General features: G+C 39.4%; 1 protein-coding gene across 4 annotated transcripts in view; it reads left to right on the forward strand.

The window, feature by feature from the left end:
• RGS6 (regulator of G protein signaling 6) overlaps positions 1-25,809 on the forward strand; it is a 633,548-nt gene that overhangs the window by 20,540 nt on the left and 587,199 nt on the right. For all 4 annotated transcript variants that reach the window (XM_017882775.1, XM_017882778.1, XM_017882774.1 and 1 more), the window contains exon 2: positions 15,546-15,649. In XM_017882775.1, coding sequence (XP_017738264.1) covers positions 15,566-15,649 — 84 coding nt within the window. In that variant the 5' untranslated portion in view covers positions 15,546-15,565. The remainder of the gene's footprint in view (positions 1-15,545; positions 15,650-25,809) is intronic.

Consider the following 25,809-nt stretch of genomic DNA (forward strand, 5'->3'; position numbering starts at 1 on the left):
TATTTTTGTCTGCCATCTACATGGTATGAGTAAAACTGTAAAACCCCCAAGAACCTATTCAATAGTTATTTCTTTGATCTATATTGCTTTTGCTTGGTGAACTTTATGAAAAGATTTTCTTTTGTTAAATTTTGCTATCTTAAGAAGAGGAAAAGGCTACCATTGCTGCTGCCAGTGGAGGCATTACGGAGTCATTGAAGAGGTGCACCTTATATTACATTTAAATGCCTCGTTTTACATATAAGCATACTGATTTTACCTGTTCTTTTTTGAAAAAGAAAGAAAACAATGAAATCCTAAGGAATAAAACTGACATTCTTTAAAAAAGAAAAAGCCAATAGGAGTGCTTTTCTTCTTAGGTCCCCTGGGAACATGTCATCCTCTTCATCTCTTAGTCATCCACTTCTTGTGTATAAAAATTGGCAAAGCTTCTCTGTCACTCCCACTTCTTCTCTAGCAGTGATACAATCTTTCATGCGAAATAAGAGAATAATAAAATGTTACTTCTGCAGTCCCAATAGTCAGTAGTTTAGAAACTATAATCTTGGAACCCGTACTTACAAAATATAAGTCCTCTCATGTGAGAAGAGAGGGAAGACCCAAGCTCTAAACGCTGACTCTTAGTGCTAACCAGCAGAGTGACATGAGAATGCAACTTGACGTTCCCAGGCCTTAGTGCCATCCTCTGAAAACCAAAGGCTTGGGCTTGTTCAAGGGACAGAAAAAATTATGATGTAAAGGGCTAAATAGTAAATATTTTGAATTCTGGGGGCCATACAGTCCCTGTTGCAACAACTCAACTCTGCTGTTGTGGCATAAAAGTGATCATAGACAGTAAACAAATGGGCATTTATTTATAAAAGTGTATTTATGGAAACACTCAAATGTCATACAATTTTCATGTGTCATAAAACATTGTTCTTTCCACTTTTTTTCAAGCATCTAAAAATATGAAAACCATTCTTGGCAAACAGATCATATAAAAACAGGCAACAGGCTTAGATTTGTCCCATGGGCCCAGGTTTACCAACCTTTGAGCCAGTTAATTGTCAAGGACTATTCCAGAGCTCTGTGTTAGGCATTGATATGCTAGCCTTTTAAAAAAGATGTTTTTTGTCCTATGAACATTATTCAAAAGGATCTATTTCTTTCTTTTAGACCAATTATGAATAAGAAAATACAGTATGTTGTTTTACTTTTATTCCTTCATCAATGCTTGTTCTTTCTTTTATAGAGCCAAGTTTCTGACCTGTATAATTTTCCTCTGCCTGAAGAACTTCTTTTTGCATTTCTTGCATAGCAGGTTTGCTGGTGATAAATTTCCTCAGTTTTTGCTTGTCTGTGAAAGTCTTTATTTTTTCTCCACTTTTGAAGGATAATTGCACTAGATGTAGAATTCTAAGTGGGCGTTTTTTTTTTTTTCTCTTCAACATTTTAAGAATTTCACTCCACGTTCTTGCTTGCATGGATTCTGTAATTCTTATCCTTGTTCTTCTATAGGTAAGGATCTGGCTTCTTTTAAGATTTCCTCTTTGTCTTTGGTTTTCTGCAGTTTGAATATGATATTCCTAGGTGTAGTTTTTGTTTTTTTTTGGGTGTTTGTCCTGATTGGTGTTTTCTGACTTTTCTGGATCTGTGGTTTATTATATGTCATTAATTTTGGAAAGTTCTCTGTCATTATTCCTTCTAATATTTATTCTCCTTTCTTTTTTCTCTTCTTGGGATTCTGGTTACATTTATGTTATAGCTTTTGATATTGTTCTAGAGTTCCTGAATATTCTCCTCTGTTTTTTTTTTTCTCCCTTAATTCTTTCTCTTTTAGTTTGGAAATTCATGATTGACCTTCAAGCTCATGGATTCTTTATAAAATTTTTTAATTTTTTACTTTTAAATTTTGTGGGTACATAATAGGCGTGTATACTTATGGGGTACATGAGATGTTTTGATACAGGTATGCAATGCATAGTAATCACATCATGGAGAATGGGATATTCATCCCCTTAAGCATTTATCCTTTGTGTTACAATCCAGTTACACTCTTTTAGTTATTTAAAAATGTACAATTAAGTTGTTATTGATATTAGTTCCCCTCTTGTGCTATCAAATGGTAGTTCTTACTCTTCTTGGCCATTTGAGTCAGCTGATGAGCCCATGGAAAACCTTCTTCAATTGTTACAGTGTTTTTTATTTTTAGCATTTCCTTTTCAAAGGAGTTTTTAAACAGTGTTTCTGTCTCTCTGATTTCATTACCATTTACTTTCTCCATTAGAATCCTTAACATTTTTCATCGTAGTTATTTTAAATTTCCTGTTAATGACACAGATAATTCCAACATCCGTGACATATCTGAGTCTGATTCTGATGATTGCTTGTCTCTTCAGAATGTGTTTTTCTTGCCTTTCATCATGCCTTGTAATTGTTTGTTGAAAGCCAGACATGATGTGTTGGGTCATAGGAACCGAGGTAGGTAGGCACTTAGTGTGAGGTTTTACTTAATCTGGCTAGGTGTTGGGCTGTGTTTAGTGTTTGCTGAGCTGTAGGTGCTACAGCCTTCAAATCCCCCGCAAGGGTCCTTGTTTTTGTCTCCTCTCTTGACTTCAGGTTTCCCCAACTACTCTTCCTCAGGGACACTGTGTCTTGGAAGTCTTTTATTTGTAATCCATTGTTATACCTGAGCCCAGTTGGTGTGGTGGTAGGGTGTACGTGAGCAGTAATGTTCTATTAACCATCTAATTAAGAGCAAAGATGGAAGAACTTCCCTTTGGTACATGGTAATGTTACAGAACAGGGGTCCCAATCCAGACCCCAAGAGAGGGTTCTTGGATCTCACGCAAGAAGGAATTCAGGGCAAGTCCATAGAGTAAACTGAAAGCAAGTTTATTAAGAAAGTAGAGGAATTAAAGAATGGCTACTCCATAGATAGAGCAGCACTGAGGGCTTCTGGTTGCCCGTTTTTATGACTGTTTCTTGATTATATGCTAAACAAGGGGTGGATTATTCTTGACTCCCCTTTTTAGGCCATATAGGGTAACGTCCCGGCATTGCCATGGCATTTATAAACTGTCACGGCGCTGGTGGGAGTGTAGCAGTGAGGACAACTGGAGGTCACTCTCGTCACCATCTTGGTTTTGGTGGGTTTCAGCCGGCTTCTTTACTACAGCCTGTTTTATCAGCAAGGTCTTTATGACCTGTATCTTGTGCTGACCTCCTATCTCATCCTGTGACGTAGAGTGCTTAACTGTCCGGGAATGCAGCCCAGTAGGTCTCAGCCTCATTTTACCCAGCCCCTATTCAAGATGGAGTTGCTCTGGTTCAAATTCCTCTGATAGCAAAACTTTTCCCCAGAAGAGAAAGGAAGATGGAGAACATGGTGGCTTCAATGAGGGTGTCGGAAGATGAGGGACTTGCCTTCTGCTGGCGTCCATTTCTTCTATGAATTTTGAAGTGAGCTCATCAGCTAAGACTATGTGTTAAATATGAGCTGGGAAAAGATATGACAGCCATTTCAGACAGGGAGAAACAAGCTTGGTAGGAAAACATTTTGGGTTTGGCAGGCAGTGTTGACTCTTCATTTAATGTTTGTGGTCATGAATTTAATGCAGCTAGTCAGCCTGATTGTGTGACTTCCTCTCCACCCCCAAAGTGTTTGTTTGGATGGGATCTTGGGGTTGATGGATAGTTGGGTTCCATCAGTGTTGGAGTTTTGCAAGGATAGTATGACACAGAAAGGGAGTGTATTAGGGTTCCCTAGAGGGACAGAACTAATACTATATATATATAGTGTGTATATATATATATAATAGAATATATATATTCTTATATATATGAATATATACAATAGAATTATATATAATAGAATATATATAATAGTGTGTGTGTATATATATATATAGGAGTTTATTAAGTATTAACTTACATGATCACAAGGTCCCACAATAGGCTGTCTGCAAGTTTGAGGAGCAAGGAGAGCGAGAGCCCAGTCCGAAGCCTCAAAACTGAAGAACTTGGAGTCCGATGTTCCAGGGCAGGAAGCGTCCAGCATGGGAGAAAGATGTAGGCTGTGAGGCTAGGCCAGTCTCGCCTTTTCATGTTTCTCTGACTGCTTTATATTTGCTGTCAGCTGATTAGATGGTGCCCACCACATTAAGGGTGGGTCTGCCTTCTCCAGCCCACTGACTCAAATGGTAATCTCCTTTGGCAACACCCTCACAGACACACCCAGGATCGATACCTTGCATCCTTCAATCAAGTTGACACTCTGTATTAACCATCACAAGGGGAGATGCAGGAGTAGAGGGTATGTGCAAGGGAGTGATTATGAGTGAGTATAATGATGGAGCCAGCGTGGATGGTGAAGGGAAAGTGAAGGGTAGTAATGGATAGTAAAAATGCTGCGTGTTCAATGGATTAAATGTCTAAATAAGTTTGAAGATTGTTTGCAGTGAATGCAGAGTAAGTGAGCTGAAAAGAGGAAGGGTGGACAGAGTGGAGGATGCTTGTAGTGGGATTTGAGGTGATGACAAAGTTTAGGATGTGGCCATGTGAGATAGTGACTCAGAAGGAAAAAGGGTCAGGTGAGGAAATAAGGAACTGAGAATCTGGCTTTTCTGGTAGGTCTTTGACTCTGATGTTAAAGTTACTGAAAGTGGTGAAGGTGTTAGGGAAGCAGAAGCAACCCTCTGAGAGGCGGAAGCTGGAGTCTTCAGGGAATGAGAAGGCATAAGCAGGAGGGAGGTGGAAAACAGCAGTGAGGATGAGCAGAAAGTGGCAGAGCCAGATGGCCTGAGTGCCACAGAGCAGGGATTTGTGTTGGAGGGAGGGAGAGAAATCATTTGAAGCAGCAGTGGAGAGCCGGGAGGCTGCCTGCTCTACTCCCTGGTCTTGAGATATATGGCATGAGGACAGAGGGCTGCAGGAGGGGAGAAGGCAGGTTTCTATTAAGGTCACAAGTTTAGAGTTCAGAGAGAAGATGGAAGGACATAGTGGGCATACTATTTACAGAAGTGTTCAAAGGGTGGGATGAGTCTGTGGGGAGTTGGAGGGGTTGGGGTTTCCAGAGCAGTGTGGAGTTCAGAGCCCTGGTGAGAGAGGATGCCTGGGTAGACCTGGTTTTCCAGCAGAGATTGCAGTAACAGGACTCCCAGGGCCAGCATGCCCTGTTACGTGGCGATCTTTCCACTTCTCCCTCCTAGCTTAATTTTTAGAAACTTTAACAGATGGAATGCAAAATTTTATTTTATTTTACGTCAGAGATCAGTCCTCACCCTGTTGCCCTGGCTGGAGTGCAGTGGTATGATCATAACTCACTGTAGCTTCCAACTCCTGGGCTCAAGTGATCCTCCCACATCAGCCTCCTAAGTAGCTGAGACTACAGGCATGCACCATTATGCCTGGCTAATTTTTGTATTTTTTGAAGAGATTGGGTCTTGCTATGTTGCCCAGGCTGGTCTTGAACTCCCAGGTTTAAGCAATCCTCCTGCATATGTGTGTGTGTGTGTGTGTGTGTGTGTATACACATATATATGTGTGTGTGTGTGTGTGTGTGTATATATATATATACACACACACATACAGCTTTGGTAATTTAATTAGTTTAGCCTGTCAGGGCAACTGTGGTAGCTTAGAGACCATTGTATTTATTTGTAAGTCTTAAGGTAGGATTGGAGTGTGGAGTGGAGAAGTCAACTTCACTGAAAACTAGCAAGTAGAATGAAGGAGACACAGATTAGTTGAGGACCTACTATGTTTCAGGCTTTGTGCTAAACGTCTACTTATGTACATGTTGGAAAAACTGTGGGCATTGTAGTCAGTCCTGGGTTTGAATTTTAGTTGCTTGGCTGACAAACTGTTACTTTGGGCAGGTTACCTATGTTCTTCAGTCTTACTTTTCTCATTCATAGAGTGGGAATAATAACATCCACCTGTTGAAGTTGCTGTGACGAGCTGTCCAAGAAATTCTAATGAGCAGGCCAGGCTGAGAACCACTGCTGCAGAGTCATTAGCATTTGTTCCATTTTATAGACGAGGAAACTAAGGCCCAGGGGGGCTAAATATGTTGCTTATGGCCACACAGCACTAAGTGACATAGCCAGGATTGAAAGCCAGTTTTTTTGACCCCAGAACCTTGTTGCATCCATTTCATTGAGTTTTTGCCTTAATACATGGAAGCTGAAGGAGCCCCCCATCAGCATGTCTGCCCAAACATCAGGCAGCATGGGATGGGAGGAAGGGATCAAGTGAAGGGAAGGCAGGCCCTATGGAATCTAGGTCAGTGGTTTCCAAACCTGGCTATACTTACAAATCATTTGGAAAACGGTTAATCTGTAAATCTCCAGGGACCACCCTAGGCCTACTGGATCAGAACTTCTGGAGCATGGGAACCAGGAGTATGTATATTTAGAATATCTTCTAGGTGATTCTGAGACTGCTAGCCTAGTTCCGGTCCTTGGGCAAGTTTTTGGGAACCACTGAATTCTAATCGATGTCCTAAAATGATCAAGTGATTATATCCCAGTAAAATACTGGGTGCCTTCTAGTGCCACCAAAATTGGCCTTTAGGGGTTGAGTGCTATTGCCGTACTTTAAGATCTTGGTGCATTACCTGAAACGGACACTCTGTCTGTCATTGAGCATTTGAACTTCAAATACATAGGAAATGTCAAGTTGGCAGACTCGGCTATAACAGAAAGAGTGATTTGTTATTTAGAGCTGTTGTTCTTCCTCCTTTCCCCTTGGGATTCCTGCCCACTCAGTCAGATTAGAGCTATATAAACAAGCTCATACTACTGAGCTAGCACACATATTGTAATTTTTTTTTCCTGAAGTGCTTAACATTGCTGATGTCAGAAAAAAAATCCATTGGGTTTTAATGGGCTGAGGCAAACAATGAGAATTTGATATAATATGGAGGAGAGGAAATAACATCAACAGAAATTCTTATTTGGCGGCATAAATATTCAAACTATATTACAGTCAGGGTTTGATTACTTCTCCTACATGACATTTCCCTGAATAGGGTTTTGAGGGCTGGGCACTAAGAGTGGCAGGCTTGATGTTTAAAGCTTTTAGCTGCAAGCCATGGTAATTTCAGTGACATTGTAGGGTAATTGTAGTCAGTTCTCCTCTTAGCTCTGTGTCAGGATCACCTGAGGAGGTCACTGGACCGCTGAAGGCTTCATCTCTGATGCACGAGTCAGAATATTTGTGGGTGGGGTTGGGGTGGGATTCTCCATTGAATCTGATGCCAGTGGCCTGGGAATTTCACTTGGCCAAACATTGGCTTAGAACAAGGTCACTGGTCAGTTTCTACATTCATTCTGTGCTGGGGCATTTCCATGGCTTATTCTCTTCCCTCTTCAAAAGCAACCCTGTGTGATGGAGGGATCTCATCTTCCAGGCAAGGAGCTGGAAATTTAGGGTGGGGGAGTCCATTGTCAAAGGCCACATAATAGCCTTAGTGAGGCTAGAGCTGAGATGTGATTCCCAGTCTGACTTCAAAGGCCTTTCTTTTCCTATACCGTCAAGGCCCTTCCTTCCTGCTTTGCTCAACATTGTTAGCTGCTGAACCCTAGGCTTTGCTTATTCCAGAGGGGCTGGCGTTATAAAGTAAACAGCAGGCATTTATTGTAACTGCAAGTTACAGATGCAATGTAAGTCTGGAGTAGACTGCAGGTACAATCCTGACTTTCAAGGATTCACGAATCTGTTTGTGTCACAGGTGCTCAATTGTCCTGTTATGCCTAGAGCATCCCCCTCACTATGTTTTCTACCCTCCCCACATATTCCTTCTTACCTAAATTGCTTGTGAATTCCAGAAGTGGATTGCTGAGTCCAGGCTGGTTCATATCAATAAACCTTGGGGAAAATCTTTATGTATGATGCTATACATGGGTCTTTGTTGATCAAGAGCCTTCTTTATTGGCCACTTTTAATGGCTTGTTATCCAGATGAATCTTCTGGAAGGAGGACACTGCATCCTGGTAGAATTTTCTCAGTCCCATCATTCATTCAAACATATTTAAGTACCTTCTATGTGCCAGGTTCTGCTCTAAGTGCCAGGGAGAGAGGGGTGAACTCTAACAATAAAGTCCCTGCCTGTGAAGAACTGGCTTTCTAGCAGAGGAAGTCCCTGATAGACAAGTAAACAAAGTCCCACAAATTCAGATAGGTGTGAATCCCTGTTATCTCACTCTCCACACTTGGCTGTCTCCCACTTAATCTTTCTGGGATCAGATTATCTTTGTGGCTTTTTTCTCTTGACTGTCTAGCACAGAGCCGAGCCACTTCTGGGGCTTCAGATTTCTATGCCCGTATGTGTGCATAGCCTTGGCTGGAATGGCAAACTTTGCCTCTCCCAGGCTTCTGCTCATCTGTCACCTCCTCCTACTCTGTGCCATCATAATTGGGCAACCACATATAACAATGTCCTTTCTGTGAACACATCTGTTATTCCTACTGGTCTCTGAACATTTTAAGGAGAGGATCTGTGTCTGACTTATCTGTATATCCCCAGGGCCTAGCATGGAACCTTACAAAAGTAGACACTCAGTATATTTGCTCAAAGAATAAATGTTGAGTCCCAAAGAACCTAAGGGTGGATGGTGTGGTATAGGAATTCCGTCATGGGGAGGGATGCTGAGTCAGACAGGGGTGCTCCACTGTGGTGGTTTTGTGATTTATTCTTTGAGACATTGAGCGCTGTCATGAATAGAAGAGATGCGCAGTAATGACAGAGACAGGTGGCATGGAACATTCTGGTGAGAGTCTTTGAAGGAAAGTTAGAAATGTGAGGTTCTGAGGGCCTAGCTCAGAGCTGGAAGGAACTCTAAGGATGCTGGATTTTATAGTCAATGCCCAACTGAGGTCCAGGGAAGCTGTGTGTCCTGGTTCTGATAGCTGGTTAGTTGCAAAGGAGTGAGGGGTGGGGTGATACCAGGACTCCTAGTTCAGAGGGCTTTCCATTATGCTGGGGCTGTGGTGTGTGACAGGTGAGGGATTAAAAGCACAGAGAGGAGAAGGAACTTGCCTAAGATCACACAGCTAGGAAGTGGTGGAGCCTGGATTCAGACATGGATCTGTCTGATGAGAGGCAGCTTGTAACCACCAAGCCGTATTGTCTCTTCTTGGAGATTGTGAAATGCAAGGTCCTAGCCCATTTTCAGTTTTCCTCTTGGGTTAGCTGTGAGTCCATATAGGAAAATAATATTAACATGCTTTCTTTTGATATACAGTTACATGTTTTCACAAAATGTTCACATTCTTCAAATGTTAATATAGAAGCCCCTGGGTTGTTTACTGTGTGTATGTATATGTATATGTAAGTACAATGAAGAACACTCTTTCTAGTTTTAACACTAAATTTAAACACTCCATTTCTATTGTACTCCATTTAAAAAAAGTATTTTACATCATACTATAATGAATGAAAACCTAGTCCTTTAATTTCACAAGCCTCAACTTTAATAGTCAATGAATGTAATTAGAAAATCTTTACCTATGTAGGTTTCACATCCAGTTCTCTCTAACATCTGTTGACATGTGGACTAGAAAGTATATTATTATTTTAGATATTCTTTCTAGATGCAGGAAAGCTAAATAGCTTGTCTGAGTTTCAAAACGAGTTAATAGAAGAACCAAAATAGAAGCATTTGTACTGAATACGAGGCTTACTAAAATTCTTAACACAGAGACTATCTGCATTCACTTAGTATTTTCAAGTCTAAACTCTGGAACATCAGCCTGTTTTAACACACAGAAATGGTTCTGTTGGTGGGAGGGGAGAGGGAGGCCTGACACGTTTGTTTCTAGGTCATTTCTAACCTTGCTATTATAATACAGTTTTCTAGGTAGAAGAGAATATGCTCATTAAAGTGAAAGTGTTCATTTTAAAATAAAGCAACAGAGACCTAAAACGTCTCTATTACATAGATACATGAATATCTATAAATGAACTCAATTTTGTTTTCATGCTCTGTCATATTCTGTATTAAGGCAAAGGAGTAGGCAACTAAGTAGTTGTTTAAAATAAAACTGTGTGTTCATTTAATTTTAAAAGCCATTGATTAGGATAATCAGTGTTTCCGTGTAGTACTGTATTCATAGAAATCCTGATATTGGGCCAGGCATGGTGGCTCACGCCTGTAATCCCAACACTTTGGGAGGCTGAGGCAGGCAGATCACAAGGTCAGGAGATCGAGACCATTCTGGCTAACACAGTGAAACCCCATCTCTACTGAAAATACAAAAAACTTAGCCTGGTGTAGTGGCGGGTGCCTGTAGTCCTAGCTACTCCGGAGGCTGAGGCAGGAGAATGGCATGAACCCGGGGGGGCGGAGCTTGCAGTGAGCCAAGATAACACCACTGCACTCCAGCCTGGGCAACAGAGCGAGACAAAAAAAAAAAAAAGAAATCCTGATATTACAGTGTAGAGAGATAATATAGAATGATGCTCTTTACCTCTTTATGTAATCTAATTTTAAAACCATTGTAATTTATAAATAGTGAATAAAGCAGATAGTGTTATTCGAATGGGATATTCTGGGCAATTAAATTCTTAGCATAAATTACAAATTCCTCTCTCTCTCCCATTTTCCATCCAAATTTGTTTTCATGGAATGACCTTTGGTAGCAACTTGTTTTATGATAAAATGTTTCCCAAGTTTTTATTTTAAATTGAAATAGCCTTTTCTGTCACGTATGGTTGTTTATAAGAGTTTCTTTGATGAAAAGCCTATGAATTTTGTGCAAGTAACCCAGGCAGCCTCTTAGATTAGGGATAGCATTTGTATAGAACTNACAAAGTCCCACAAATTCAGATAGGTGTGAATCCCTGTTATCTCACTCTCCACACTTGGCTGTCTCCCACTTAATCTTTCTGGGATCAGATTATCTTTGTGGCTTTTTTCTCTTGACTGTCTAGCACAGAGCCGAGCCACTTCTGGGGCTTCAGATTTCTATGCCCGTATGTGTGCATAGCCTTGGCTGGAATGGCAAACTTTGCCTCTCCCAGGCTTCTGCTCATCTGTCACCTCCTCCTACTCTGTGCCATCATAATTGGGCAACCACATATAACAATGTCCTTTCTGTGAACACATCTGTTATTCCTACTGGTCTCTGAACATTTTAAGGAGAGGATCTGTGTCTGACTTATCTGTATATCCCCAGGGCCTAGCATGGAACCTTACAAAAGTAGACACTCAGTATATTTGCTCAAAGAATAAATGTTGAGTCCCAAAGAACCTAAGGGTGGGTGGTGTGGTATAGGAATTCCGTCATGGGGAGGGATGCTGAGTCAGACAGGGGGTGCTCCACTGTGGTGGTTTTGTGATTTATTCTTTGAGACATTGAGCGCTGTCATGAATAGAAGAGATGCGCAGTAATGACAGAGACAGGTGGCATGGAACATTCTGGTGAGAGTCTTTGAAGGAAAGTTAGAAATGTGAGGTTCTGAGGGCCTAGCTCAGAGCTGGAAGGAACTCTAAGGATGCTGGATTTTATAGTCAATGCCCAACTGAGGTCCAGGGAAGCTGTGTGTCCTGGTTCTGATAGCTGGTTAGTTGCAAAGGAGTGAGGGGTGGGGTGATACCAGGACTCCTAGTTCAGAGGGCTTTCCATTATGCTGGGGCTGTGGTGTGTGACAGGTGAGGGATTAAAAGCACAGAGAGGAGAAGGAACTTGCCTAAGATCACACAGCTAGGAAGTGGTGGAGCCTGGATTCAGACATGGATCTGTCTGATGAGAGGCAGCTTGTAACCACCAAGCCGTATTGTCTCTTCTTGGAGATTGTGAAATGCAAGGTCCTAGCCCATTTTCAGTTTTCCTCTTGGGTTAGCTGTGAGTCCATATAGGAAAATAATATTAACATGCTTTCTTTTGATATACAGTTACATGTTTTCACAAAATGTTCACATTCTTCAAATGTTAATATAGAAGCCCCTGGGTTGTTTACTGTGTGTATGTATATGTATATGTAAGTACAATGAAGAACACTCTTTCTAGTTTTAACACTAAATTTAAACACTCCATTTCTATTGTACTCCATTTAAAAAAAGTATTTTACATCATACTATAATGAATGAAAACCTAGTCCTTTAATTTCACAAGCCTCAACTTTAATAGTCAATGAATGTAATTAGAAAATCTTTACCTATGTAGGTTTCACATCCAGTTCTCTCTAACATCTGTTGACATGTGGACTAGAAAGTATATTATTATTTTAGATATTCTTTCTAGATGCAGGAAAGCTAAATAGCTTGTCTGAGTTTCAAAACGAGTTAATAGAAGAACCAAAAATAGAAGCATTTGTACTGAATACGAGGCTTACTAAAATTCTTAACACAGAGACTATCTGCATTCACTTAGTATTTTCAAGTCTAAACTCTGGAACATCAGCCTGTTTTAACACACAGAAATGGTTCTGTTGGTGGGAGGGGAGAGGGAGGCCTGACACGTTTGTTTCTAGGTCATTTCTAACCTTGCTATTATAATACAGTTTTCTAGGTAGAAGAGAATATGCTCATTAAAGTGAAAGTGTTCATTTTAAAATAAAGCAACAGAGACCTAAAACGTCTCTATTACATAGATACATGAATATCTATAAATGAACTCAATTTTTGTTTTCATGCTCTGTCATATTCTGTATTAAGGCAAAGGAGTAGGCAACTAAGTAGTTGTTTAAAAATAAAACTGTGTGTTCATTTAATTTTAAAAGCCATTGATTAGGATAATCAGTGTTTCCGTGTAGTACTGTATTCATAGAAATCCTGATATTGGGCCAGGCATGGTGGCTCACGCCTGTAATCCCAACACTTTGGGAGGCTGAGGCAGGCAGATCACAAGGTCAGGAGATCGAGACCATTCTGGCTAACACAGTGAAACCCCATCTCTACTGAAAATACAAAAAACTTAGCCTGGTGTAGTGGCGGGGGCCCGGAGTCCTAGCTACTCCCGAGGCCGAGGCCGGGGAAAGGGATGAAACCCGGGGGGGGGGGCCTCGCGACGACCACACAAAACCCCCCTGCAACCCCACCGGGGGAAAAAGGGGAAAAAAAAAAAAAAAAAAAAAGAAATCCTGATATTACAGTGTAGAGAGATAATATAGAATGATGCTCTTTACCTCTTTATGTAATCTAATTTTAAAAACCATTGTAATTTATAAATAGTGAATAAAGCAGATAGTGTTATTCGAATGGGATATTTTGGGCAATTAAATTCTTAGCATAAATTACAAATTCCTCTCTCTCTCCCATTTTCCATCCAAATTTGTTTTCATGGAATGACCTTTGGTAGCAACTTGTTTTATGATAAAATGTTTCCCAAGTTTTATTTTAAATTGAAATAGCCTTTTCTGTCACGTATGGTTGTTTATAAGAGTTTCTTTGATGAAAAGCCTATGAATTTTGTGCAAGTAACCCAGGCAGCCTCTTAGATTAGGGATAGCATTTGTATAGAACTTTTATGGCTTTATACTCTGCTCTCATACTCAGCTTATTTGACCCTTACCTGCGGGGAACCTGGTAGAATTCACATTTTACTGCTGAGGGCAGTGTAGAGGAAGGTGCCTTAGCACGACTTGGAGCATATAGCAGGCATTCAATATATTTGTTTTAAAGGGAAATTAATAAAAGAAACCCAACAGATTCTTGTACTTGCTCAAGGTCACACAATAAATATAATGTCGCACCAAGGATTGAACTTCCTTCTTCACTCAAAAATTCCATATGCTTGTTCTTATTTCACTGTTATCTTTTCAGGCTTTTCAAAAAGGCCAAATTAAATATATTTATTTTTCTGAATTGAGGTGAAATTCACATAACATAAAATTAGCCATCTTAAAGTGTATAATTCAGTGGCATTTCTTGCTTTCACAGTGTTCTACAGCCGTCACCTCTATCAAGGCCCCTGAAGGAGACCCTGTATCCGTTAAGCAGTCACCCATTCCATCCTTCCTGCAGCTACTGGCAACTACCAATCTGTTTCTTGTCTCTACGGATTTACCTATTCTGGATATTTCATAAAAATAGACTCAAACAATATGTGACGTTTTGTGTCTGGCTTTTTTCACTTAGCGTGTTTTCACTTAGCACGTTTTCAAGGTTCATCCACGTTGCAGCATGTAGCACATTGTAGTACTTTATTCCTTTTTATTGCTCAATGATATCCCATTGTGTGGATACACACGTTTTATTTATCCATTCATCCACTAATGGACATTTGGGTTGCTTCCACCTTTTAGCTATTGTGAATAGCGCTGCTATGAATATTTGTGTACGAGTATTTGGTATTCGTTTTCAGTTATTTTGTGTATGTACTTAGAAGTGGAACTGCTAGATCATGTGGTAATTCTGTGTTCAACTTTTTTAGAGGAACCACTAAGCTGTTTTCTTTTCTTTTCTTTTTTTTTTTTTAGACGGAGTCTCACTCTGTCGCCCAGGGTGGAGTGCAGTGGCCGGATCTCGGCTCACTGCAAGCTCCGCCTCCTGGGTTCACGCCATTCTCCTGCCTCAGTCTCCCGAGTAGCTGTGACTACAGGCGCTCGCCACCGCGCCCGTCAAGTTTTTTTGTATTTTTTAGTAGAGACGGGGTTTCACCGTGTTAGCCAGGATGGTCTCGATCTCCTGACCTCGTGATCAGCCCGTCTCGGCCTCCCAAAGTGCTGGGATTACGGGCTTGAGCCACCGCGCCTGGCCCCACTAAGCTGTTTTCAACAGTGACTGTATCATTTTACATTCCTACCAGCAATGTTTGAGGATTCTGATTTCCTTATATCCTTGCCAAGACTTACTTGAGGGTTTTTTTTTTTTAATTATAATAATCTTAATAGGTATGAAGTGGTATCTCCTTGTGGTCTGGATTTTGATTTCCCTAATAAAATATTCATATTTTAATGCATAGAATTAATCAGAAAATGAGATTTGGCAAGGTGAGCTCAACAGCAAAATGATTGGCTTCATTTGTCCTCAGGAGGTTATTTAAGACTGCCGCAGCCGGGTGCAGTGGCTCATGCCTGTAATCCCAGCAGTTTGGGAGGCTGAGGCTGGTGTATCACCTGAGGTCAGGAGTTTGTGACCAGTCTGACCAACATGGAGAAACCCCGTCTCTACTAAAAATACAAAAATAGCTGAGCGTGGTGGCACATGCCTGTAATCCCAGCTACTCGGGAGCCTGAGGCAGGAGAATCTCTTGAACCCAGGAGGTGGAGGTTTCAGAGAGCCGGGATCGCACCACTGCACTCCAGCCTTGGCAACAAGAGCAAAACTCTGTCTCAAAAAAAAAAAAAAAAAAAAAAAAAAAAAAAAAAAAAAAAAAAAAAAAAATTCACTTCTGAGGTGTGCGATTCTGAGCTGAAAATCAACAACATGTTGTTTGGGGATTAGAAGAATATTTGTGGATAGTAAGACTACAATCATTCCCTAACTTAAAAAAAAAATCACATAATATGTTTTGTGTTCATGGCATCTGCCAAAAGTTTCTTAATTCTTTACATTTCAAAGCCCTCTTTATGTAATTCCTTCATGACTTAATGGTCTATTCATTTATTTTTGCAGTGTGAGTGAAGAGACTCAGGATGGCTCAGGGATCCGGGGATCAAAGAGCAGTGGGGATTGCTGACCCAGAGGAGAGTTCTCCAAACATGATTGTCTACTGCAAAGTAAGGCATCTGGTCAAGTGCCCTGCATGCTGCCCCTGTGGACTGTTGTGTTCTGTGTAGGGTTGACAAAAAGACAAATGTTTTCTGTCTAAACTGCCTTACTGATAAATGCATATTTTCTTCTCACATCCTCTGGTTCTCTAGTTCTAAAATTCAAGAAAGTTCATACTTGAGCACTTGGCATTTAACACTTGAAAAATATTATGCCATTTAGTTTTCTTTAAACCCAAAGTTGCCTAAGCAATGCAGATGGGGAAGACACATTCTCCTTCAGTGGAAAGGCCTTAGTGTAAGATATATGAACTGAAAGTTCTTCAAACTCATAGTATGTACAAAATCTGGGCTGAATGCTGTGGGAGATACAGATGTATATTTGTATGAGATGATTACAGTTGGTAGGAGACATAAGATGTACACAAATAACTGTTGTAGAGTCTAAATGTTAATTTCCAAAATAGACGTGCAAGTAGAGTGTTATGTAATTTCAGAGCAGGAGGCCAGTTCTCCCAGCCTCAGAGGTGAGAATGGGCTTGTGGAAGAATGGTCTTTGAACTCAGTTTTAAAATATGTTCAGGATTGCTTTATGTGGAAAGCAGAGAGGAAGAATGTACCAGGTGATAAGATGTTTCAGCAAGGGCACAGAACTGAGGAAAGTAACAGCAACCAGAACTGGTTAGCTTGGGCATAGGATGCATTACAAGGAGTAAATGAAGATAGGATTTTGGAAAGAGAGGCTGGCTGGAGCCACATGTTAGTGTTGAATTAGGCAATTTAATTGTGAAAAACTTTTGTGCCAGGAGTTGCAACATTGAGATCTCTTTGGGATTATGACTCTTGCCTCAGTGTGCTGAATGGATTGTTATCAAGATAGAGCAGAGGCTCTAAGAGAGAGATTTCTGTGTCTGTGTGAAAGGTAAGGAGGGAAAGGAGAGACTCTAATTCAGCTTGTGAAATCACCTTCAGAATTGAGAGAAACTGATAAGAGGAATTAAAGTCCGGATTAAAAATGACTTGGAAACTGAAGGAATATAGGCGGCAAGTAGAGAGTCAAAGATGACTAGGTTTTTGACCTTGGGTGAATGAAAATCATTGGTGCTGTTAATTCAAATTGAGATATTTGGAAAAAGAATACATTTTAAAGGAAGAAAATGGCACTTAAGTTTATTTTAGTACCTGCTGAATTTGACATAATTGCTTCTTATTGTACACCTTTTTAATGTTTGCATGTTTGTGAAAATTTAACCTAACTCTCTTGTATGTTAATAAGGAAATAAGTTAATGTTCATTTCACTAACTACTTGAATTTCTGCTCAGTTCTGTGCATTCTGAGAGGCTCTGTGTATTACTTATATGGGCAGTGTGGAAGTAGATATTCCTGGATGATCAATATGGTGAATTTTTCTCTTTTCCTTGTAAAAATAGAGTTCTCAAATTATTCTTGCTTTGAGTGTAAAATTCTGTAATTCTTTGCTTTGCAAGAGAATATCTAGATAACCCATCTATAAGAATGATGCTTATTAAATTGCAGTAAAGAAAAAAATAGATTAATGGGGCTGAGCAATTAGTGAAACATACAGAATAATAGACATTGAGTCATTGTTACTTTCTTAACCCACCCCCATACTGGGAGACCCCGTGCCAGGCTGGTAGGAACATGGGCTTTAGAGTGAGACTTAGGTTAAAATTCCAACTTTACCACTCTTTAGCAATGTGACTGTAAGTTAGTTCTTTAACTTCCATGAGCCATAGTGTTTTCATCTGTAAAAAGAAAAAAAAAATGTGGGAGGAAGGTAATTATGAAGATCACTTTATATAAATCGAATGAGACATCTTATATCCTATTTAGACCACAATGTGGTCCATAATGAATATCTCTTTTTCTTTTCATGTTTAGGTCTTGTAGAGATGGTGACACTTAGAGAGAAAATAAATGATAAAATCTCTAAATGTTGGTGCTGTTAATAAGTTGTCTAGAGCAAATTTATATAGTGAGTTTTTTTAAGACACAGGAAAACAAAATATTTTATATTCTTCAGAGGATTGCAAAGTCATGGATTATTAAAGAATAAGAAATGCAAAGGTCATGTAACCCAACCACTTTTCTACTAGAATGTTTGTATTATGTTTACAGGAAAAAAAAAAAAAAAAACTTCCTGCAGGTTTATGAGAACTTGGTTTTTACTTTTTGGGTGGTAGTAAGGGGCTCTTATCTGGTTTAATTTAGTAACAAACATGTCAACTGCTGTAGTTCTTTAGAGAAATGACAACTAGTAATGAAAATATATCTTTCATGTGACAAACTTGTATAGAGAGTATATATATGTTCATGTGTATTTGCTATATTAATTACCATAAAAGGGACATTGAATTGGTTCAGTCTATTAGAAAGAAAGAAGACACACTTATTGCACAGTGTGAGCTCAGACCCTGACACCATTTTAAACCTAGTTAACCTGACTGACTTAAACCATGGTTGTACTTGAACTATGGGATTTTCATAGTTTTCTACTCCTGATGCTGTAGGCTGCCCTTTGGCTACAACCAAGAATTTACCTGCTGTAGCACGTTGTCCTCAAGGTATCATCAGTAAAGGTTGGATTTTGAAGCCAGTGGCAATTCAAAGCATTTTCTTTGGAAGTCCTTTAGTGTAATCATTTATTCAAAGGCGTAGCCATAAACCCAAACCTTTCCTTAGATACCCATGACTAAAATGTACATTTAAAAAATTGTGCTTTCATTTTTGTTTTCTTTCTCTTGTTTGTTTGTTTTTTTTTTTTTCTCTTGTTGTCAGACACTTTCAGTGTGAAATTTTGCTTGGACTGCATTGTGTTGATTCAGATGCTGACATTTAAAAGCCAAATCTAGAGAAATGAAGCTTTTGGGTAAACTTTCCAGTAATAAGTGGATGATTATGTCTATAATGTTGTTGTGACTTTTAAATGACATTTAGGATGGTAACCTCTTGATATATGAGTAATGATGGGTGGGTTTTTAAAGCCCATGCTTTTCAGAACACTCTTCATTTCCTTTTCATGTTTTCATGTCATTAACTGTGAGAAGTTGTACTTTCCCAAGGCATGACTTATTTATTGACTTGAACAGACTTTCTAATTTAGTTTTTCATCCTTCATATTCACAGTTTGGGTTGGAGGTGTGTATGAAAAATGTATTGGTCACATTAAAATCTATTTAAAAGAAAACCTTAATTATTCATGAAGACACCCAGACCTGTTAACCTTTTTTATATTCCTGTATCCTTAGGATCCTGAGTTATTGAATTGCCCAGTGTAATGATGATATTTGAACCTAGCTATACATCGCATCATTTAGGGTGCTTTATAAAAATGTTAATCCTCAAAGGACCCCCTCTACAAGGTATTTCTATTTAATCAGTCTGAGCTGGGTCCTAGGAATCTGAGTTTCAAGATGTTCTCAGGAGACTCTGATGCCCAACAAAGTTTGAAAAGCGCTGACTTAGTCTTTTACAATATCCAGGCATAGTATGTGTTGCAAAGTGATGAGAGAGTTGGTGTTTTGAATTAGATTTTTGATTTCATAATTATTTGTAGATCTCTCAAGACATAGAAGAACCAAGCTCTTGTCATAGGGATTTTAGTAGCTTTTCCTTAGAGATTTTCTAGTCTTATTTTATAGATGAAAGAACTAAAAATATAGAGAGGGTAACTTGGTTAAGGTTCCTCAGCACTTTCCCATGGAAGCCATGATGGTGTCCAGGGAGCTTGGCCCCTCCAGTCAGTTGCCTTTCTAGCACCCTATGCGACTACCATGTTTTCAATCACAGACTACTGTTACCACATTGTTGGAGCTGAGTAGCAATGGGGCACGTTAAATTAATGAAAATAAAATGTGGCAGGTCTTTGGCTTTCATGCTTATTCTGGGAGAGTTGACTTGGATTAATGTCTTATATTTTTAATGCTGAAGTTTCATTCTACTCATTGGTGCTTTTGCTTCTCGGGTGAAGATTTTCTAAAACGTTTACCCTCTTTTATAGGTAAGATGGCTTTTGAGTAAGAGCAGGTTGCTTTCTCATCTTGTTTGGATCTTTGGTGTTAACAATGCCTCTTGACAAAGTTCTCCTAACTAGACTGGTAATTTGATTTGTTTGGGTCAGGAGGCATGGAAGATGTCACACAGAGAGCTGGAGGCTCTGCCTGTCTGGTCCCAGCTCTGTGTGGAGAACTTCATTTTCCTGATTCTACTTCTTGTTTTGTTTTCTACCTTCTTCATTCTTTTCCTCCTTCCTTCTCAATTATGAGATACTTCTAACACAAAAAGAATATATTCAGTGTCCATGTAAGGTAGAAAGAAGAATTAAAAAATGAATTATATGCACTTACCGTTAGCTTAGTAAATAAAATATAATACTTTGGCCTCATTTCCTCTTCTGTAAAGGGAGGAAATTGGTCTAAAAATGTGCCAAATACCTTTCTGCAATGATTTCAAAGTTCCATTCTATAACTTTTTGAACTTTCATAAGTTAGTACACTTCCCTGATATCAAAACAATGTTGTGAGACTATATGCGCTTTTAAAGGTCTTTTGAGCTTTTGAAGAAATATTTTAGATAATTCTAGATAATCTAAATTGGATTGAGATAAAGCCCAATTAAGTCAGGCATTAGAAGAAAAAGTTTTAATTGTAATGATTTAATATTCAGCAGTGAAAATTAGATGACATCTTCTTGGTGGCAACCTGTTTCTTTGGTTTGCTAATAACATTTAAGACATTAATAAAATTATTTTGTAGTACTAATTACGTTATATACATAACAGAAGTGGTGTTTAAGTAGCAACACTGTACATTGCCAGTAGCATATAGTGTCACAGATGAAATAGGAGTTTTAGAGGAAGACAAAAAAAGCCAATGTTCTTGTATATCAAAGGGTTAGTTACATAGCCTCGTCATTGATGGCTTCCTTCACCCATTCCTTTCTAGTTATCGACTCCTTTTCTGCTGGAATTTGAGTCTAGCCTTTATGTTGCTCTGATACCCCAAGGTCACTCTGCCTAATGATTTAGGGCCCTTGAAGTCCTGGGCAGTAGTTGGTTTATGTATACATCCAGAAAGTAAATGTCACACTATTTTAGTTACATTGGCTGTGGTATGCAGCAAGAAGGGAAAGATCTAGCCTGGAGGAATCCAGTGCTATGCAGGAAGCTAGGGACAGGGTGTGGTTTGGAATGTGGTTAGGAGGCAGTGGTAGAAGCCAGCACAGTTGAGAGTCTGAGGACCTACAGGTCCTGGTGACTAAGGCATGATGAGGATTAGAAATTTCGAATCAGGAAATACATATTGAGTGTCATTTGTGTGCCAGACACTATTAGATGCTAGGAATGCAAGATGAGGACTGAGCCCTGAATGAGCCCACAGGCCAGCTGGGGAGAGGTGGGGAACTAGACAATTACAGTATTGGTAGAAGCAACTGAGGGTGTGGGAGGAGGTAGGGGGGTCATGTAGCCCATCCCAGGAGAGGGGATGATGATGTAGAAGACATCCGGAGGATTTGGCACCTTCTTCGATTCTTGAAAGATGACTAGGAATTAACCAGATGGAAAAGGAGAGAGAAGGTGTAGGAGGCAGGACTAGTGCCTGTAAAAGAGCAGATTTGTGATGTCATTCAGGAGACTTTAAGTGGTTGTTATGAAGCCAGGTTTCTGTGATGAAAGTTTGAGGAATAAAGCTAGATAGGTAGATTAGGGCCAGATCACAAAAGACCTTATGTATCTATGCCAAGGAGTTTAGACATTGTAAAAGTATCTTCCCTTTGCACCTCCACACCCATGTTCAACTCCTTTGCATGCTGCTCTCTGCCCCGGAGGCTGAGCTGTGAGGACTACAATTACAGGGCTCCTGTGACCTCTGGGTTTCAGTTGGGTTTGGTTAGTAAAAGTCTGGAAAGAGATGGGAGGAAAGGAGAAGAGCAATGTCAGAGAATTTCTTCTCCTGGGTCTCACTCTGCAAAACCTTGCACTGGCCATATCCCTCTACTGAAGTTTGTTGATTTTCGCAAGGCAGACTACTTTCCTCTTCTGGGTCCGGATCCTTTTTGTCTACTCATCCTTTTGGGTCTTGGGGTGGTTCCAGTTTGTATTTGTTATCTGTTGCTGTGTAACAAATTATCTCAAAACTCAATGGCTTAAAAACATTTATTATGTCACAGTTTCTGTGGGTTAGTAATCCAAGTGCAGATTTTGTGAGTTCTCCAGCACAGTGTCTTTTAAAAGACTGTAATCAAGATGTTGACTGGGATTGTGGTTTCATCTGAAGTCTCAGTGGGGAAAAGCCTACTCCCAAACTTACTTGTGTGACTGTTGGCTGGATTCAGTTCCTTAAGGGCTGTTGGAATGGTGGACTCAGTTCTTCACTGGCTGTTTGCCAGAGGCCAGTCTTAGTTATTTATGACATGTGACTCTCCATAGTGCAGCTCATAACATGGCATTATTATTATTATTTTTTAATCAGAGTGACAACAGGCAGAGAGGGAAGGTGAGTGATAGGAGTCTTAGTGTTTTATAACCTAATTTTGGACACTTTTTTCTTTTTTTAAAATTATATTTTAAGTTCTAGGGTACATGTGCACAATGTGCAGGTTTGTTACATAGGTATACATGTGCCATGTTGCTTTGTTACACCCATCAACTCATCATTTACATTAGGTATTTATCCTAGTGCTGTCCCTCCCCCAGCCCAATTTTGGACATATTATCCCATCCCTTTTGAGAGTAAGAAGTCAGTAGGTCCACCCCTCACCCAAGGTGAGGGATTTACACAAGGATGTGAATACCAAGATCCAGAATTCAGAAAATCTTTGTGGGCCATTTCGGAAACCATCTATCACACAGCTCTACTTCTACTAGCCAGGGGTTTCTGAGTGTTTTTTTTTGTTTGTTTGTTTTTGTTTTTTTTGTTTTTTTAAATAATTTCCCTGTACCCTGGAACTCCTTTAAACTTAGTCCTTTTAGAAATACATTTTTCTTCAATTGTCCTATGTATGTCTTCCATTTACCAGTAAGACCCTAACGAATGTAGGTATTATCGCACAAGCAAAGGGAAGCCATTGAGACTCTGCGTCTCAATGATAAGGGAATTCTTCATGAAAGGATTTGAAGCAGGGGAGTCATTTGTTCAAAGTGGAGAATGGGATTTGAAATGGGGAAGTCAATGTGGAGAAGATTCAGTGTGGAGATCAATGGGTGATTGATGTGGAGGGGTTCGGTGTGGAGGGAGAGTGTTGGAGAAGTGGTAGGATTGGAGGTAGGAGGACAGTTTAGAGATTATACAGGAATCCAGGTGAGGAAAAATGATGTCCAAATCAGTGGCAGTGGTAATACAGACGGGAAGATGTGTCTGAGAGGTGTTTAGGTGGTTCAAGCAACAGGATTTGGTGACTGAGAAGATGTAGGGAGAATTTGAGAATAATGAGGAGGAATGAGAAGGAGTCTTTTCCCTAGGTTCTATCTGTGAGCTCTCAGAAAGTCTCCTGGGATAAAGTTTTGAAGCAAATACCTGTAGAACTGGATTGCCTTCCCTTCTCTTCCCCATATGTAGATAAATTGAGAGAGCCCAGGAAAGAGTCTATAAATGGACGAGGATATCTGGGTATTTGTTCTGGTTGCCCCACTAGCTCACTTCTGGCCATGCATAAGTTGTTCCTACTTTTTGTTAAGTCTAGCCCTTTAATTTGTGAAGTGAGGGGTTAACTATGCTAGGTGATCTCTAAAGCATTTTTTAGTTCTAACATTCTAGGTCTTTCGTAATCTAAAATAGAGAAACCCACATTTTATTATTTGTATTATTTCATAGCCTCCTTCACTTTATTTTAATTTTCTTTAAAAGTGAACCCAGCCAAAATTTTAAAAACAGGTAAGTCAGAATGTTTAAAACAAATGGCTTTTGGTCTTCAGCACTTAGGGCGTGTTGTTTTTTTTCTTCACTCTTTTTTGTTTGTTTTTTTAACATTAAATAAAATTCCTGGCCAGGTGCAGGGGCTCATGCCTGTAATCCCAGCACTTTGGAAGGCCAAGGCAGGCCAATCACCTGAGGTCAGGAGTTCAAGATCAGCTTGGCCAACATGGTGAAACCCTATCTCTACTAAAAATACAAAAATTAGCCAGGCATGGTGGCACATGCCTGTAATCCTAGCTACTTGGGTGGCTGAGGCAGGAGAATCACTTGAGCCTGGGAGGCGGAAGCTACTGTGAGCAGAGATGGCGCCACTGCACTCCAGCCTGGGTGACAGAGTAAGACTCTGTCTCAAAATACAATAAAATACAATAAAATATGATATAGTAAAATAAATTCTCAAGGACTAACTTCAGAAAGTGTTCAGGGTAACTAATTTAATTGTTCAGTCTACATTTGAAGATTCCTTTCATTAAATTTTTTGAAGCTTTTTTTATGGCCTTAGGAAAAAACTGTTCTGTTTTTCTTTTCCCCAGGATTAGACTTGCTGGAAGAAAAGCTCCCCCATCACATTTGCTTGGTTGGCAGGAGACAGGCATGCAGGCAAGTCCCAGACCAGTGGTATCAGTGTCCACAGACGAAAGGGATGGTATTTTTAGTGTGAGGAATAGCTCAGTGTGGTTTAGTATGATGCATTTTGATGAGTATAACTTTCTAATTTGAAAAACCTTTGGTGTGTTTAAGTCTTCATTTCATCTTTCCAATTTTTCCCCCTCATTTCTTTTCAAGGAGTCTAAGATTTTTCATTTTGGCAGGCAGTTGATCACTCTTGTTATTGACACTCCTTTTCAGTATTCTTACACTGTGGAGAACCTGAATGGCTGTAAATTCCCTATTGGCAGGATTTCGAACAAGAAAAAATAAAAGTGAATAGATATCTGTGAAAGAAAAATAAATACATTTGAAAATTATTGGAGGATAGAAGGATTACTTTTAAAAATTCTGTTAGTTTGCCAATTCAGATCAAAACAGAAAATGGACACTTTTTTTGATCAGCATTCTCTATTCTAAAAACTTATTTCAATAAAGTAAAGAATATGCAAAGACATGTATATATATATAGATATAGATATATATAGATATAGATATAGATAGATATAGATATAGATATAGATATAGATATATAGACATACACCCACTCCAAAAGAATAGTGATATCTTTCTGGTAAATAATATCCAAAGTTTGCAAAGAAATCAAATATCCATTGAAAGGAAACTAATTTTAGGGGGATAGGATTCACATTTGGAATGATCTCAGAGTTAGTTAACTGGATTTCTGTTCTGGTCAAACTAATAATTGTCTTGAAAGAGAGATGGCTACTGACATTCTGGGATATGGTTAGGGAGAATATTCTTTATTTTTAAAACCCTACAAGATTTTTTGATTTTTTAAAAATAAAATGTTTTGTCTTATTTGTTAAATATGATGGTTATGTAGGTTTACTCAAAAGTGATTTTTTTCATTGCTCTTTATTATTTTCTGCATCTCTATGCTTACATCTGAAATAATTTTTAGTATTTTCTTTAGTGCAGGTCTGCTGAAGATAAATTCTCTCAGTTTTTGTTTGTCTAAAATATCTTTGGGCCAGGCACTTTGGCTTATACCTGTAATCCCAGCACTTGGGAGGCTGAGACAGGAAGATCACTTGGCCCAAGAGTTTGAGGCCAGTCTGGGCAACATAGGGAGACAACGTCTCTACAAAAAGAAAGAAAGAAAAAAAATTAGCTGTGCATGTTAGTGCATGCCTGTAGTCCCAGCTACTCAGGAGGTGGAGGTGGGGGAATCACTTGAGCCTGGGAGGTTAAGGCTGCAGTGAGCCATGATTGTGCCACCTCACTGTAGCCTGGGCAACAGAGTGAGGCACGGTTTCAAAGAAAAAAAGAAAGTCTTTGTTTCATCTTCATTTTGTGAAGGGTGTTTTTTCTAGATTTAGAATTCTAGATTGTCCGTTATTTTATTTATCATAACCGTCATTGTCTCTTGGCTTTCATTGTTTCTCTTGGGCAGTTAGCTGTAAGTTTTATTATTCCTCCTTCGAATGTAATCTGTTTTTTCCTTTGGCTGCTTTTAAGATTTATTTCACTTTGGTTTTGGCAGTTTTATTATGAGGTGTGATTTCTTTTTAATTTATTCTTGTTAGAGCTTGTAAGACTTCTTTTTATTTGATTGGAGTCTT

The sequence above is a fragment of the Rhinopithecus bieti genome, unplaced genomic scaffold (assembly GCF_001698545.2).
Source record: "Rhinopithecus bieti isolate Rb0 unplaced genomic scaffold, ASM169854v2 scaffold_13259, whole genome shotgun sequence".
Lineage (NCBI taxonomy): Eukaryota > Metazoa > Chordata > Mammalia > Primates > Cercopithecidae > Rhinopithecus > Rhinopithecus bieti.